The 13711-nt window shown below is 39.3% G+C and overlaps 1 protein-coding gene and 1 long non-coding RNA gene across 2 annotated transcripts in view; both read left to right on the forward strand.

The window, feature by feature from the left end:
- The first annotated feature begins 28 nt into the window (after positions 1–28).
- The window catches only part of LOC124280583 (protein PAT1 homolog 1-like), a 38950-nt gene continuing 25267 nt past the window's right edge, over positions 29–13711 (forward strand). Inside the window, 4 exon segments of the mRNA XM_046716562.1 lie at positions 29–115; positions 9225–9336; positions 10409–10548; positions 11816–11932. Coding sequence (XP_046572518.1) covers positions 77–115; positions 9225–9336; positions 10409–10548; positions 11816–11932 — 408 coding nt within the window. The 5' untranslated portion in view covers positions 29–76.
- Positions 13145–13514, forward strand: LOC124280588. Its single transcript, XR_006899719.1, has 2 exons — positions 13145–13325; positions 13447–13514. It is a non-coding gene; the product is annotated as an uncharacterized LOC124280588 (long non-coding RNA).

Genomic DNA, 13711 nt, shown 5'->3' on the forward strand with positions numbered 1-13711 from the left:
AAATATTTCTATGGAAAAATGGTTATTGCGAAGATGGGTTCGAGTCTATGTAGGTACAATGTGAAAATGACTTGAAATGGCTGATCCGCATGTTGCTTTCGGTTCAGGCTTCTCTGTAAGTGTTGTATGCCAGTTACATTAGAGTTAGTTTGGTAAAATATTAGTAAAACCTACATTGGTGTATATTGAAGTGCTGATATTATGTTATATTTCTTACTGTTTGGAATTTTCAAAATTTGTTTCGTAACTACTGACACCTTGCCCACGTTTTCAAAATAAAACGAATAGAGATTGTTGGAAAGGGCACTAGTAGAGTGTTACAACAATTATTATTCCAGAATATGTTAGTGCAACACAGGGTAAGAGTTCCTCCCCTTCCCCTATCCCATATAATATTTACAAATATACTAAAATTATTCACAAAACTTAACACAACAATTACTAGAGAACTCACAAAATGACTAAAAGTCCCAAATTTAAGTTAGGTTTAGGGTTAGGTTTGGGGTTGGGGGAACGGAAGGAACACTTTCCCAACATGACGTTTGGTTGTACATGATTGAGGAACTTCAATTGCTCTGCATTTGGGAAAGGAAATCTCGACGCAATACTCAAAATTTGCCTCAAAAGACACTGCTACTGAATCAGATGGAATGGAGTTAAACGTTCGGTCCATGTACACAATGACACTTAATATGATTCTAAGAATGATGTAACATTGTCGTTAACTTCACTGCAGACACATATTCAGTTAGCCTGAAAAGTGAATCGCCTAAGGGACTTAATAAATTATGGCAAGGGGGTTGGGGTGGTGATGATGATTTTTATGCAGAAGCATGTACAATGTGTATGAGCCCTGATACAATTTATGTACAAAGTAAGTGACCCCCTTGCATATCATGTACAAACTCAATGACCCTCCCTACCCATAATTTTTAAGCATAACTTCTTAATATCTTTATGGACAAAATTCCTGACCCTCCTAGTACATGTGTACAAAATTGCTGACCCCCCTACACCCCCAGAACAGAATGGGTGACAACCCCCCCTCCCGTTAAAATCATCATCGCCCCCTAGCCATAAATTATGAACGGTCCCTAAGTACCCTCAAGAAATAAGATTATATAACTTGGGGTTGATGTTGTCATCATTTACTCGCATCATGAATTTTCACAACATCAAGTGAAGTTATACAAGTGAATATATGCAAATCGACATTGTATTCACATGAAAATTAACTAAGGTGTGGAAATGGTATAAATCACACATATTTATTAGTTGTATGGATCATGAAGCAACATGTACTGAATTTAACCAGTGTACAAATAGTTAACTTCTTGGCACCCACAGAAAACACTGTCCACTCATGTAGGGATGTCTGCATCACAGATATGTTGCTGTATACTGAATAACGTCAACTTCAGAATGTATTAGTTTTGCCAATTTGTTCAGTGTTAGAAAATCAGAAGTTATATAAAAACTGGATCATCCTCTGGCTTTGGCTTGAACCATAACATGACAACATATCCATGCAGGGGGAAATGGCATGTTTCATTTACACCTGATTCAGACATGCGAATTTGTTAAGTGTAAATTCAGATTAGTATTATACAATAGTACATGTACTTGCATATGTGTAGAGGAAACATAAACATGGTATTTGCTTTAGTTTCCATGTTATTTCTTTCACAAATTGTACGTTAGTCTGCACATGAAGTTTGTCACCAAAATTGTACTGTACAACTTTGTTTTTCCCTTTGTCATCGGATAATGAATGCAGTGATTTTTGTTGAATACAAACGGTAATGGGGCATTTTTGTGAATCATAAAGTTTAAAATGACAATCAATCTGGGCGGCAAGAGTTCTGCCCATAACCACTGCTTGAAATGTATTCTCTTTATTAGGATTATTACGAGGTTTAGGGGTAGGGTTCATAAAATAACATCAATTCTTAGGCATAGAATGATAAAAAATGAAGGTCACGGTCGGAAATCTGTCCGTCTGGGCCTGACATAGCCTTTTCACTTTACTGATCACTTGATTTCTTTGTAACTGTCCAAGTCCAGATGTATTGTTGTTGTTTTGTTTTTTTTTTTTAGTTTTTAAATCTCTCAAGCAAATTTAATAACTCTGGACCTGAGTGTCTTCAAAGAGTAGACAAACTGGGAGTAATGTCCAGATGTATTCTTATTCCCTGTCTAATAAAGTCTTGTAAAACATACAATATTTCTTCACCAAATGTTACACAGGGATAGGTCTGGTGTTTAACTGGTGCCCTTTGATGCATTGGGATTTTTTGAAAAATTCATTTTTTAAGCTTTCATGATAATAACTTTGTTGTAGGCTTTAAATAGTTAGTGCTCGTTCCTGGAGCAGATATTGAAAACCATAAAATATTTCTTTGCAAAAATTGGTAACAAGTTACCATGGTTAGGTCTAGTTCTGACCTGGTGCTGTGTGATGGTTTGGGTTCAGTAAGTAATATGTTTTTGTCAGAGCTAATTTACAGCACTGAGAAACAAAGTCGGCTCATATATATTGCAGGGATGGCAATTTTCTGCAGATTTCTGCCAATTTTACTTCAAATTTATCAATTCAAAGCCCCCGTTCGATTAAACAATATTAAGTTTTCAGCTGAATATAGATCTTCCTGTTGCCATCCCTGATATTGCCATTTTTGTGTCTCATAATTAAACGTGAAAATCCCTTAAAAAATTGTTTTGAAGGGATTTAGTCATAAATCATGAATAATGAAGTTTTCACTTCTTTGCCCAGTTCATCTCTGTATTGATTGTTGTAACTGACACACCAGTAGACACTGCAACAAACAGGGCTAAAAGAGGAAAGCATTCATAGCAGATGTATCAGAAGTTCAAAAGATTTTGAAAGGCAAGCAAGCAAGCTCACAATTCTTGCACATTATACTAGGGCTGTAATGAATACACTATGTTGCGAGTATGATACGTATCATGAATATTAGGTAACGAATACGAATAATTATTCATGAATACAATATTGTAGTTAAATGATTGATGCACAATATTGAATGCCAATGTTGACAGTGTTAATTTGTCTCAGCAATAACCAGTCATCTCATGACACTCAAATTTTGTATGTAATAGTTACAGTTGACAGTAACATGTGCAGCCTTGGCAAACTAACATGACTTGGGCTACTACAAGGCTAGTACATATTGCATTCTTGCATATCCCGTTTTGAAAAAGGACATAGGGTTCAAGTAAAACACACTCCCTTATAAAAATTGTAAATATTCATGAATATTCGGTTCTTATGACCATGATTAACGAATTGAATTCATTAAGGGCTACGGTTCGATTTACCGAATATGCAAGTGAATCGTTACAGCCTTACATTATACCTTACTTGAGTAGTTAACCTTAAAGGGTAGGCGTGCAATGCTACATTGTAGAATTCATGATATTCATATGGTGCTGTACACAAAGATACACAGCAGTCTAAGCCTTCACATAGATTATTTGAAACTTTGTTTAGCAGTCTTACTAAAGCAGATATTTGTACTGAGCTTTACAACGAGGCAAGACTGTATGTTATGATTTCAACCTCTTCCACAAGCAGCTGTGGAAAGCAGGTTTTTTTATACAATGTCACATTTCCCTGCACATCATTCTGTTCATTATCAGACAGACTGGGGATATGGCAGACTTTTATTCTTGTTTAAACATATTTATTTTTTCTTATCCTGACTCATGATCTTTTGCTTATCTCCCTTTCCTTTGCCAATGGTAGTGGAACACTTGAATCCCTTGAAGTTCCTGAAGCAGACGTAAAAATACACACCCACAAGTTACCTCCCTTTTGCCCTTTCCCGCACAAACAGTCATGTGACCAGCCTTACTTGTCACTCCCTTTTCGCCCATGTGGATGGTTGGGCGAGCACTGGAGTCCCGTATACGGCATTATATCCTTTTTTGTTTAGGCCCTATTCTTCAAAATTACGTTGTGTATGGATTTGGCTATAACTACATTGTATTATATGTAAAAATTTCGAAAAAATTATTTGTATTTGTGTCATTTCTTCGTGATGTAACTTGTTTACATTTCATGAAATCTTGCAGTGTTTGCAGGCACAGGTTATCCGTGGCTGATCCTCACACCCAATGCCTTTGTGCATCAAACCATGTTCTTCCAGCTTGCACTGTACTTATTGTGTTGATTTATCAAATCTACAATTTAATCAGTATTTGTCTGATATCTATAGATGTACCATGGATCGGCTGAGGAAGTCATCACAAGTCATGGCCAATAAAACAGGAGATCAGCCTGCAAACCGTATGTTGCTTGCTACTGCTGAAGTTCATAATACTGGTGCTATGTTGAGTACGTTGCAGGGGCAGTCTGCTGGTACGGGGGTCAAGAAGAAAGCGGCTACAATGCAGTTGACTCCGACTCAAGCTAAGAAAAAGACGTCGTTGTCTTCTGCGTCGCAGAAGAAAGCATCTGTTACCAGATCGGAGGGTAAATCTACACGGCCTAGTAAGTCAACGCATCAGAAATCCTTCAACGAAGAGATATTACCTCCGCATGAAGTAGATGTTTTTGATGATCCCCCGTTACTTCTACCCGAAGTACCTACGAGATTGGCAACTCAATTGACTTCCACGACTACTACATCGTCTCCTGCAACTGTCACAGCAGGCCAGCTGTTTGACGAACTACCACCAACTTCTCAACGGAGTGAAGTCGAGACACACAACTGATCAGCGTTCGTGAACGCTTCATCTACACCGCAGCAGCTTCAATCAACGCAGAACTTTAATCCGGGTGAAGTTATGAGACAATTCACCAACCAGATGATGGCCATGATGGAACGTAGGTTCGAGGAAGAAGCAATGGCTCGGCGAAGCCTCTCATCTACTGACATCGTGTGCAAACCTACGGACCTGCGCGAACCTACTCCTCATAGAACTACGTCTCAAGACTAAGTTGGCGAGCGTACACCTTTGCGAAGGTCTCCACAGTCGGACGACTCTGTCATCTTGGAGGAGGATAGAAGACATGAGATGCCTACTCACCGTTCTACATCTGAGAACCCTCAACGTTAGAGAACATCGAAGGATCCAGCCGCTCAAGATCGAGATCTCATATCTCAAGGTTCGCGAAGGGATACATCTAGAGACAGGTTCGCGAAGAGAAGCTCACGTCATAGAGGTTCACGAAGAGATGAATCCACATATAGAGGTTCGCGAAGGGAGGAATCTTCAGACAGAGGTTCGCAAAGGGATGATGGAGGTTCGAGAAGGGATACAGGTTCGCAGAAGGATGATTCGCGGAGGCATAGCTCTACCGATCAGGAGATAATTGATGAACAACCAGACTTCGTCTTCCCGGACTCAGAGGTTACAGCTTGGATAGCCAATGGTTTGAACTTGGAGTCTCCTTCTAATAGATGAAGTCTACACTTATGAGATGCATAATGACGACTTTGACTCGGTGACTATTCCTCAGATTGAACCTATATCCAAGATACCTTCTAACCTACGCACAGCTTTGAGAAAGCTGCAGACATCTACAAGGTTCAAGAACTCTTAGATCTACAGGCAGATAATAGCAACGCAGACATCTACAGGGTCGCGAACCCTAGGGTTAACGAACCCTTACATCAACAGACAGGATGGTGACGTCGACTCTATTACCATACGGCTGGATAAAACGAAGCAATGATGAAAACGGATGGTTTTGTCAGAGTTTATAACTCAACAAAAAGATCTACATGTGCGATCTCTACAGTTTACAGCCTGCACAACTCTACAACCTGCACGAACCTTACACCTGTAATAGGTTCAGTTTCGGACGACATCTACATCCCTTCATCTACAAGGATGCTGAGGTCTTATACCGGGTAGCAGATGGCCTGCGGATATTGTCTTTCACTTACTCCTCCAACCCAACAGTGACGTACTGCATATACGCTGATGACTTCGACTCCAATATGATATCACCGATATCTCAAGTACTGGAGAACCCCAAGGCGACCTTTGTAAAGGGCTGAAGGTTACCAACGCCTTCAGGAATCCTTGAACGGACGTACAGATGATATTATTAACACTCGTCACACAGCGTGGGGATTATGATTTTATATCTTATCAAATAGATTCAACATCGGTATTTCTTCAAGATCCATACAGACATATGTCTCGACAGCCTCCTTCGTCATGCTGGTTTATATTATCAACAATGGGAATACATGATTTATATCACTGAACAAGATTTTACACTTGGAGCAACCCTTATTCAAGAGGTTTATATGAGCGGTGTAGTATTACGAGCGCTTTTACTCAACCAACTAATTGCACCAGATTTTATGTAGGCCAACTTGCCACAACACCGGTGATGTCATGCTTGAAGCTGATTGGTTCATGTCAGGCAACGCCTCCCACTGACAGAGCAGGCACCAGCAAGTTTACTGACTTGTAAACAAACCCGTGGTACGGGGAAATACTTCATCGGCAGCCTTGGAAACAGTATACAACTACGGCCTGTTATCATCATGGGAATCTAATAGATGTCTAGCCATGACAGCAGCATAAAACGATGTATATTTTGGAAGTTGTCGCTGATGAAAGTCGGTATGAGTACCTGTCCCCTGTGATGCTACACTGGAGCCAGCCTTGCTATAAATAGACAACTCTTCGATGTATGCTGATCAACACAGATCGCCTGCGTAAGGGGAAGAATGATGTATCATCACTGCAATCAGAGGTTAGCACTTCCAATGGAACATCCTACTGTTTGGAATATCATTGGCTCTGATTATTCATCTGAATAACCAAGCCTATCGGCACCTATCTGCAGCATCGAGGTCTACGCAGTGCCGGTTATCTGGACGACGGCATACAGGTTCTTCAAAGTGCCAATCAACTCAGACAGCATCTGAACTTCACAATTAAGGATACAGGACGTATCTAAGGACAGCTGATGAATCCACAAAGTGGCTTGACCCACCACCAATCCGTTGGATTCTATAAGCAAAAGATCATGAGTCAGGATAGAAAAAATATGTAATTTTTTAAGTCAAATTGATATTTTTATACTTATCCTGACTCATGACGAGAAGCCCTCCCAACCACCCCGCTGGAAACACTTCAGATTTCACAGCAGATCCAAGTGCATGGGCAGAAAACTCAGGAGAGAGTGACAAGTAAGGCTGGTCACTATACTGTTTGCGCGGAAAAGGGCAAAAGGAAGGTAACTCGTGGGTGAGTGTATTTTTATGTCCGCTTCGGGAACTTCAAGGCTTTAAGTGTTCCACTACCATTCTCAAAGGAAAGGGAGAAAGCAAAAGATCATGAGTCAAATTACATTCTTTTTGTGTTATTAGGACGTTACAAACATTCGTGATGATTAGTGGTGGTCCGATTAATTGAAATAATCGAAGATTGCTCGCAATGACTAAAAGGCCAAGCAACCGATAATGTTTTCTCATAATCTCGTTCCTTGTCATAATTGAATTTATCTTTAAGACCCCAGGAAATTTATGTTCCTAACATACTAGTCATCCTTTAAACATGTGAAATTTGTAAATGCTTTTTGTGCAATTTGCAACAAAAAACCCAAAGGCACTATATGGTTCTTCTATGTTTCAGGGGTGGAAATAACCCATTGCCCGACACCCCAGTCCAGTGTTTTTTGTGTCGGACAAGCAAATTTGTATATCACGCTGTACCGGTGTCCAGTTGACTTTCAAATGTTAATTATGTTGTTTATTTAAAAATCAACAAGAAAATCGGCCGGTATAGTGGAAAAATGATCAGGGCAAGGGATTTTACATGTGCCACTGTACCGGAGTACACTAGCAATTTTAAAGTTATTTCCACCCCTGTGTTTTTTTGTTCATTAACCATGTTAACAAACATAACCAGGAGAATTTGATAAATGACCCTAATCAATTATTCTCGATGATTGATCGGTTGTAATGAGCCAATCATCAATTGTGAGATTTTAACCAATTCCAAACACAAATGTCGGTACACAAGCATTTATCTTGATATGTTGCTGCAGGGCTCCAGATAAGGGTCGTATCGGCGTATGTACGGATAAAAAATATGCAAGATACGGTAGAAAATAATTTAGAAAGCGTAGCAGATACGTACCACAGCAATTGTGTACGGTCTTAGAATCATTTACAGACGTATTTATCTGAAAAAAGTATTGTTTTATTGTTTATTGACCTGTTTACACAAGAGTAGCAATGTTGTGGTGCATATATGAAACGAAACACAAGATTACTGATACGCCATTAATTTCCATTCAGTACTCTAATTGTACTCTTAAGGTTTTCCACTACTCCTATATTGAATAAATAAGGAGTACGTGCTCTGATCATGAAATAGTATCTGGAGCCCTGTTGCTGAGCAAACCGGTTACTTATTGTGCATTAGGCAGTACTCTACTCACTTGACACCGCAGACATCTTTGAAATCTTGACAAATATCATTCACAATCAGACTGCTTGCTTCTGTTGTACATGTTTGGTGCAAATGATGTCGCTGTACACAGTATTCCAGGTGTTCGTGTGCTTATGTTAATAGTTGCATGACTTTGCAGTTGCTCATATGCTCATGAACAAAGTTTTGGCAGATCCCCAATTTAATTTTTTTTTACCTTCATGATGCTTCACATGCAAATCTGTGTGTTGTTGTTTTGTGGGAATTCTTATTTTGAATAGGCTCTGTCTTATGAGTCAGGTTTTCAGCTTCTGTGACTTGTTTGCTTGTGTGTCATCATTGCCTGACAATTTCTATGACTGGCTTGACTGGTCGAGGTTCCATTATTGTGAGGCTGGATTCAAATAGAAATATTGGTGAGAGGGAGACTAAAAAACAGTGTGTGAGTATGATCTGAGCAGTATCACAGCAGGGACACCAGACATGGGCTTCACGCACAGCACTCGTGTGGGGAATGGAATTCAATGTTTCTGCATGATGAGTGAACACTTGATCCTCTCGGCTACCTCACTGTCCCCATTAAAATATCAAATAAATCTGATTGCGTTAAATTAAAAAATAAATTACCATCAAACGGTGATATGGGAAAAAATCAAGTTTTTCCTCCCTGTTCTGCTTACATGATTGATGACATCCCTAATTGTAACAATTGTAATATTTATTGTGTATGTAATATGTATGTAATACTAATAGGATGTGCTGAGTTTTATGACTTTGACTTGGTCACTGTTTGTTTGCAGGCCCTTGGGGCAGGGAAGCTTAACCAGATAGACAACGAGCTGATGGAGGCCCCAGAAGATGAAGACGACTTTGATGTACTAAATGAAGAGACATTTGGGGATATTGGAGACAGTATGTACTTCACTTAAGGTGTTCATTCTTGTTCATAGTAATTTTGGCCATGGCTCACATGTCTCTGTTGACTGCAAGGAAGTGGGCCATTGAGAATCTGAAGAGTGCTCCATCATTATTAAACCTACTCCAGTAAATACATTCTAATTGTGATACAAATATTACAGTCCAACTGATGTATTGAAGTTTCATCTCATGCATACTTAGAAGACCTGTTGCTGTAATTTGACATGAGTTTGTGTCACTCATGCAATAAGTGAGTGACTTTTGCACTGACATAGCTACAGATAACTTTTAGGGTCATTGAGTTATGTACTCACTTGTGTTCATTCCAATTGGATATCCTAATTTTCCTTTCAGTAACCAAATAAATTGTACTCCCCTCACTCAAAGTCAGTTGGGTATTTTGCCATTTTCCATTAATTTTGAAAACATAATAATAAAGTTTAAATGTTAGTGTTTGTTATTTATGTTTGATCTGTGATGAGAAACGATAAGAAAGACTGCAAGTTTCTAAGTTCATGTCCTGAAATAGAATCTCAATATACCTCAGTTATTTTATCTATCCACCGGTACGCAAGCAAAGATTTGACATTTGTGTACGCATGTAAGATCACATTGAGTATTTACAAAAGTTCAAGCGTACTTGTACGCAATAGACTTAATAGGAATTGACTTTTCACATAAATATTTGCATAATTTATCCAGATACGCAGCTTATCTGTACCTCTGACTGAACTTGCCATGGTTATGTGGTTTTGTACATATTTAATGTTAGACTGAGTTGCATTGTGGTTTTAAACAAGGTTTACACAGGTTTGGAATTGCAATGTTGCCATGAAAAGGTATTACATTGAACCTGCCTTGAAGAGGTATTACATTAAAATCTGCCCTGAAAAGCTGTATAAACCATGTGTGCTTGCAAAAATGTTTTGAGAGATACACTAATCATGATCATGCCTCATTTGCTGTTTCCCTGCAGAAATCCCCCATGTAATTATTTTATGGAAATCATGTTCAAGCTTAGCCTGTTTTTAAGGGTTCTGTGAATCATCACTGACTTTTCTTTCAGCTGAGTTTGATTGGGAAAAACAACATGAAAGATTTGCTGAAGAATTGGAGGCCCACTCGTTTAATGATTCAAGGCAAAATGGTAATCGAACCAGGGATTCAGGCTTTGACACAGCTGAAAAGAGCTACAGACTTCAAGAGGTACGATATATATGGTTGCTTCTTACCACCATGCAGTTATCCTTGACAACTGGGGAGTGATGTACAATTACAAGACTTGAATCTCACATGTAAACAAGTTCTTGCTAGATAGTATCTGACCCCACCCAGACTCGGAACTCTTTGACTATAATTTGAATGTGTCTCCTGTGGTCCAACGGTTGGTTCGTGTCATTCTTGATCTTTTTTAGCCTTTGGAAGTTTGATGTAATTATGAACAACCTCTTTACTAAACATACACAATTAAGGGATACTGAATGATTGACCTGATAATGTACAAGAGATAGCCTTGAAACATGATGGATGTATAATAAAGAAGCTGATTCCCGTAATACTTTCCGACATAAAACCTTTATGATCAAGCATATTGTTGGGTTTGAGTGACCTTCAAGGTCACTGGAAGCTCATCCTAATGCAATTGATTGACATTGAGGATCAAGGTCATGAGGTAGCCAGGGTCATGGGAAATCGTTTCAGAGTGACCGTGCATGCTTAAGAAGTATGTTGCCCAACAATGCATTTATGTTCTTCATTGCTGTAGGTAAAGGTACAGTCTATATTCAGTAATTAGTAGGCATGTTTCCTGTTAATGAAGGTAATTGTATCAGGCTTGACGTGCATGATCGTTATGATTTCTGGGGCCTTCTGAAGTGGTGGTCAGGGGTCTTCTGTTATTGCAAGTACCTGATTATGATGATGTTCTGTGTAAAATCTGGTATTTTGGGTCAACAGGAGATCATGGAACAGAGCATCAACCACCTGGTGCTGGATGAAGAAGAGGAGCGCCACCTCACTGATCCAGCTATTGTCAATGTGTCGGGAAGTGCTGCCATACCATTCTCATCTCATGTAGGTTATCACAGTCACTTGACACAGGGACTCAATCACATGCACCTATGGAAATATCCACTAAATCTATTACAGTTCTGAAGCATGTCCTCTTTACTGTCAGTACTGGGGAGTGATGTACAATCACAAGACTTGAATTTAGCATGTAAACAAGTTCTTGCTAGATAGTATCTGACCCAACAATGCATTTATGTTCTTCATTGCTGTAGGTAAAGGTACAGTCTATATTCAGTAATTAGTAGGCATGTTTCCTGTTAATAAAGGTAATTGTATCAGGCTTGACGTGCATGATCGTTATGATTTCTGGGGCCTTCTGAAGTGGTGGTCAGGGGTCTTCTGTTATTGCAAGTACCTGATTATGATGATGTTCTGTGTAAAATCTGGTATTTTGGGTCAACAGGAGATCATGGAACAGAGCATCAACCACCTGGTGCTGGATGAAGAGGAGGAGCGCCACCTCACTGATCCAGCTATTGTCAATGTGTCGGGAAGTGCTGCCATACCATTCTCATCTCATGTAGGTTATCACAGTCACTTGACACAGGGACTCAATCACATGCACCTATGGAAATATCCACTAAATCTATTACAGTTCTGAAGCATGTCCTCTTTACTGTCAGTACTGGGGAGTGATGTACAATCACAAGACTTGAATTTAGCATGTAAACAAGTTCTTGCTAGATAGTATCTGACCCCACTTTGATGCCATACAGTTTTAAGTGTCAGTAACAAATGTTACGCATTCTTTTCCATTACAACTATAGTATGACCAGAAATTATTGAGAATTTTAGGAATATGTTTTATTGGATTTCTAGTCTAAACAACCTTCACCAGCTATCAAGTGCTTGGTTTCATTCAAGAGAGACAACTCCGTTAATCCTTTTTCATTAGTTTGTGAAGAGTTATCCCCGTGTTTACTTGCTAGCAGACGGCATTTTCAGTGATCCTCAGTATGGATGATTTAGAGAAGAGGAAGTTTATTTTAGAGTATTATAACAAGGACATCAGATCAGCTAAAGTGATTTCAAGTAGAAAGGCATCCCCTTGTCCATTGTTTATCGTGTTTTGAAAAATATTGCAAATGGATATGGCATTGAGCACCAGAGAGGTGCAGGTAGGCCCAGAAAATTGACTGTTGGTGACAGGAGGCGGCTTGGTATTCTTGTTTCTAAAAACAAACGAAGGAGTTTAGAAAACTTAAGGCTAGATATGATTGATAGAGGAACTGTGGCTGTCTGTAAGGAGACAATTAGAACTGAGCTGCATGCAATGGGTTGGCAGAAAAGTCGAGGAATTCCATCACCGATCATGAAACCTGAACAAAAGGAGCGAAGGTTGAACTGGTGCTTACAGCATAGAAATTATAACTGGGACAATGTGATTTTCTCAGATGAAAGTTCTGTGTGGCTGTTTCCTAATACACTGAAATTCTGGACCAAACAAACTGAAAAACTGTATTTGAAGGGAATATGAACATTGAGCGGTACACAGATATTCTCGAGGGACATTTACTTCCATCGGCTCACGTGTTCTATGGAAATGTTTTGATTTTCCAGCAGGACAACGACCCAAAACATCGTTCAAAGCATTCACAGGCCTGGTTTCGGACCCAAAATATGACATTATTAGATTGGCCAAGCTGTTGCCCAGACCTAAATCCAATAGAAAATGTTTGGGGACTTATGAAGGAAAGTGTCAATAAGAAAAATCTGAGAAATATTGCTGAAATGAAAGAAGAGGTGGTCCGATATTGGGACAGCATGGACCACGACTTTCTAACTTCTTTGATCCATATTATACTCGCCGCATTGAAGCCAACATTGCTGCCCATGGTGACTTGACAAAATACTAACTGTTCACCTGTCTTTGAATCTGGAGTTATGTTCTGCTAATATTCACATTTAATACGGTAATGAGTGGGGTAGCAAAATACTAACTGTTCACCTGTCTTTGAAGCCCATTTCTGGTGTTCCCCTTCTATTGCTGGAATATTGCTACAAAGCGGCGTAAAACTAAACTCAGTCAGTCAGTCAGTAATGAGTGAAAAAGATAAAAACTTACAATCTTTAACTTCTCAATAAGTTCTGGTTGTACTGTAACTGTAATGAATCTCTTCAGGCTTTTCGAAATATTGAAGTATGTCTATATGTGGAAACATGCAACTGCTTCATTTGTGACTGCAGCTGTCTGAGACAAGAGTGTCCACCTTTGTTTTGTGTCATCTAGAGCCATCTAGTTCAAGTACATTATTGTCCCCCGCCGCAACGCGGAACGGGGGACTATGTATTCAGCGGT

Source organism: Haliotis rubra, unplaced genomic scaffold, assembly GCF_003918875.1.
Source record: "Haliotis rubra isolate DU_JTF1 unplaced genomic scaffold, ASM391887v1 Scf27, whole genome shotgun sequence".
Lineage (NCBI taxonomy): Eukaryota > Metazoa > Mollusca > Gastropoda > Lepetellida > Haliotidae > Haliotis > Haliotis rubra.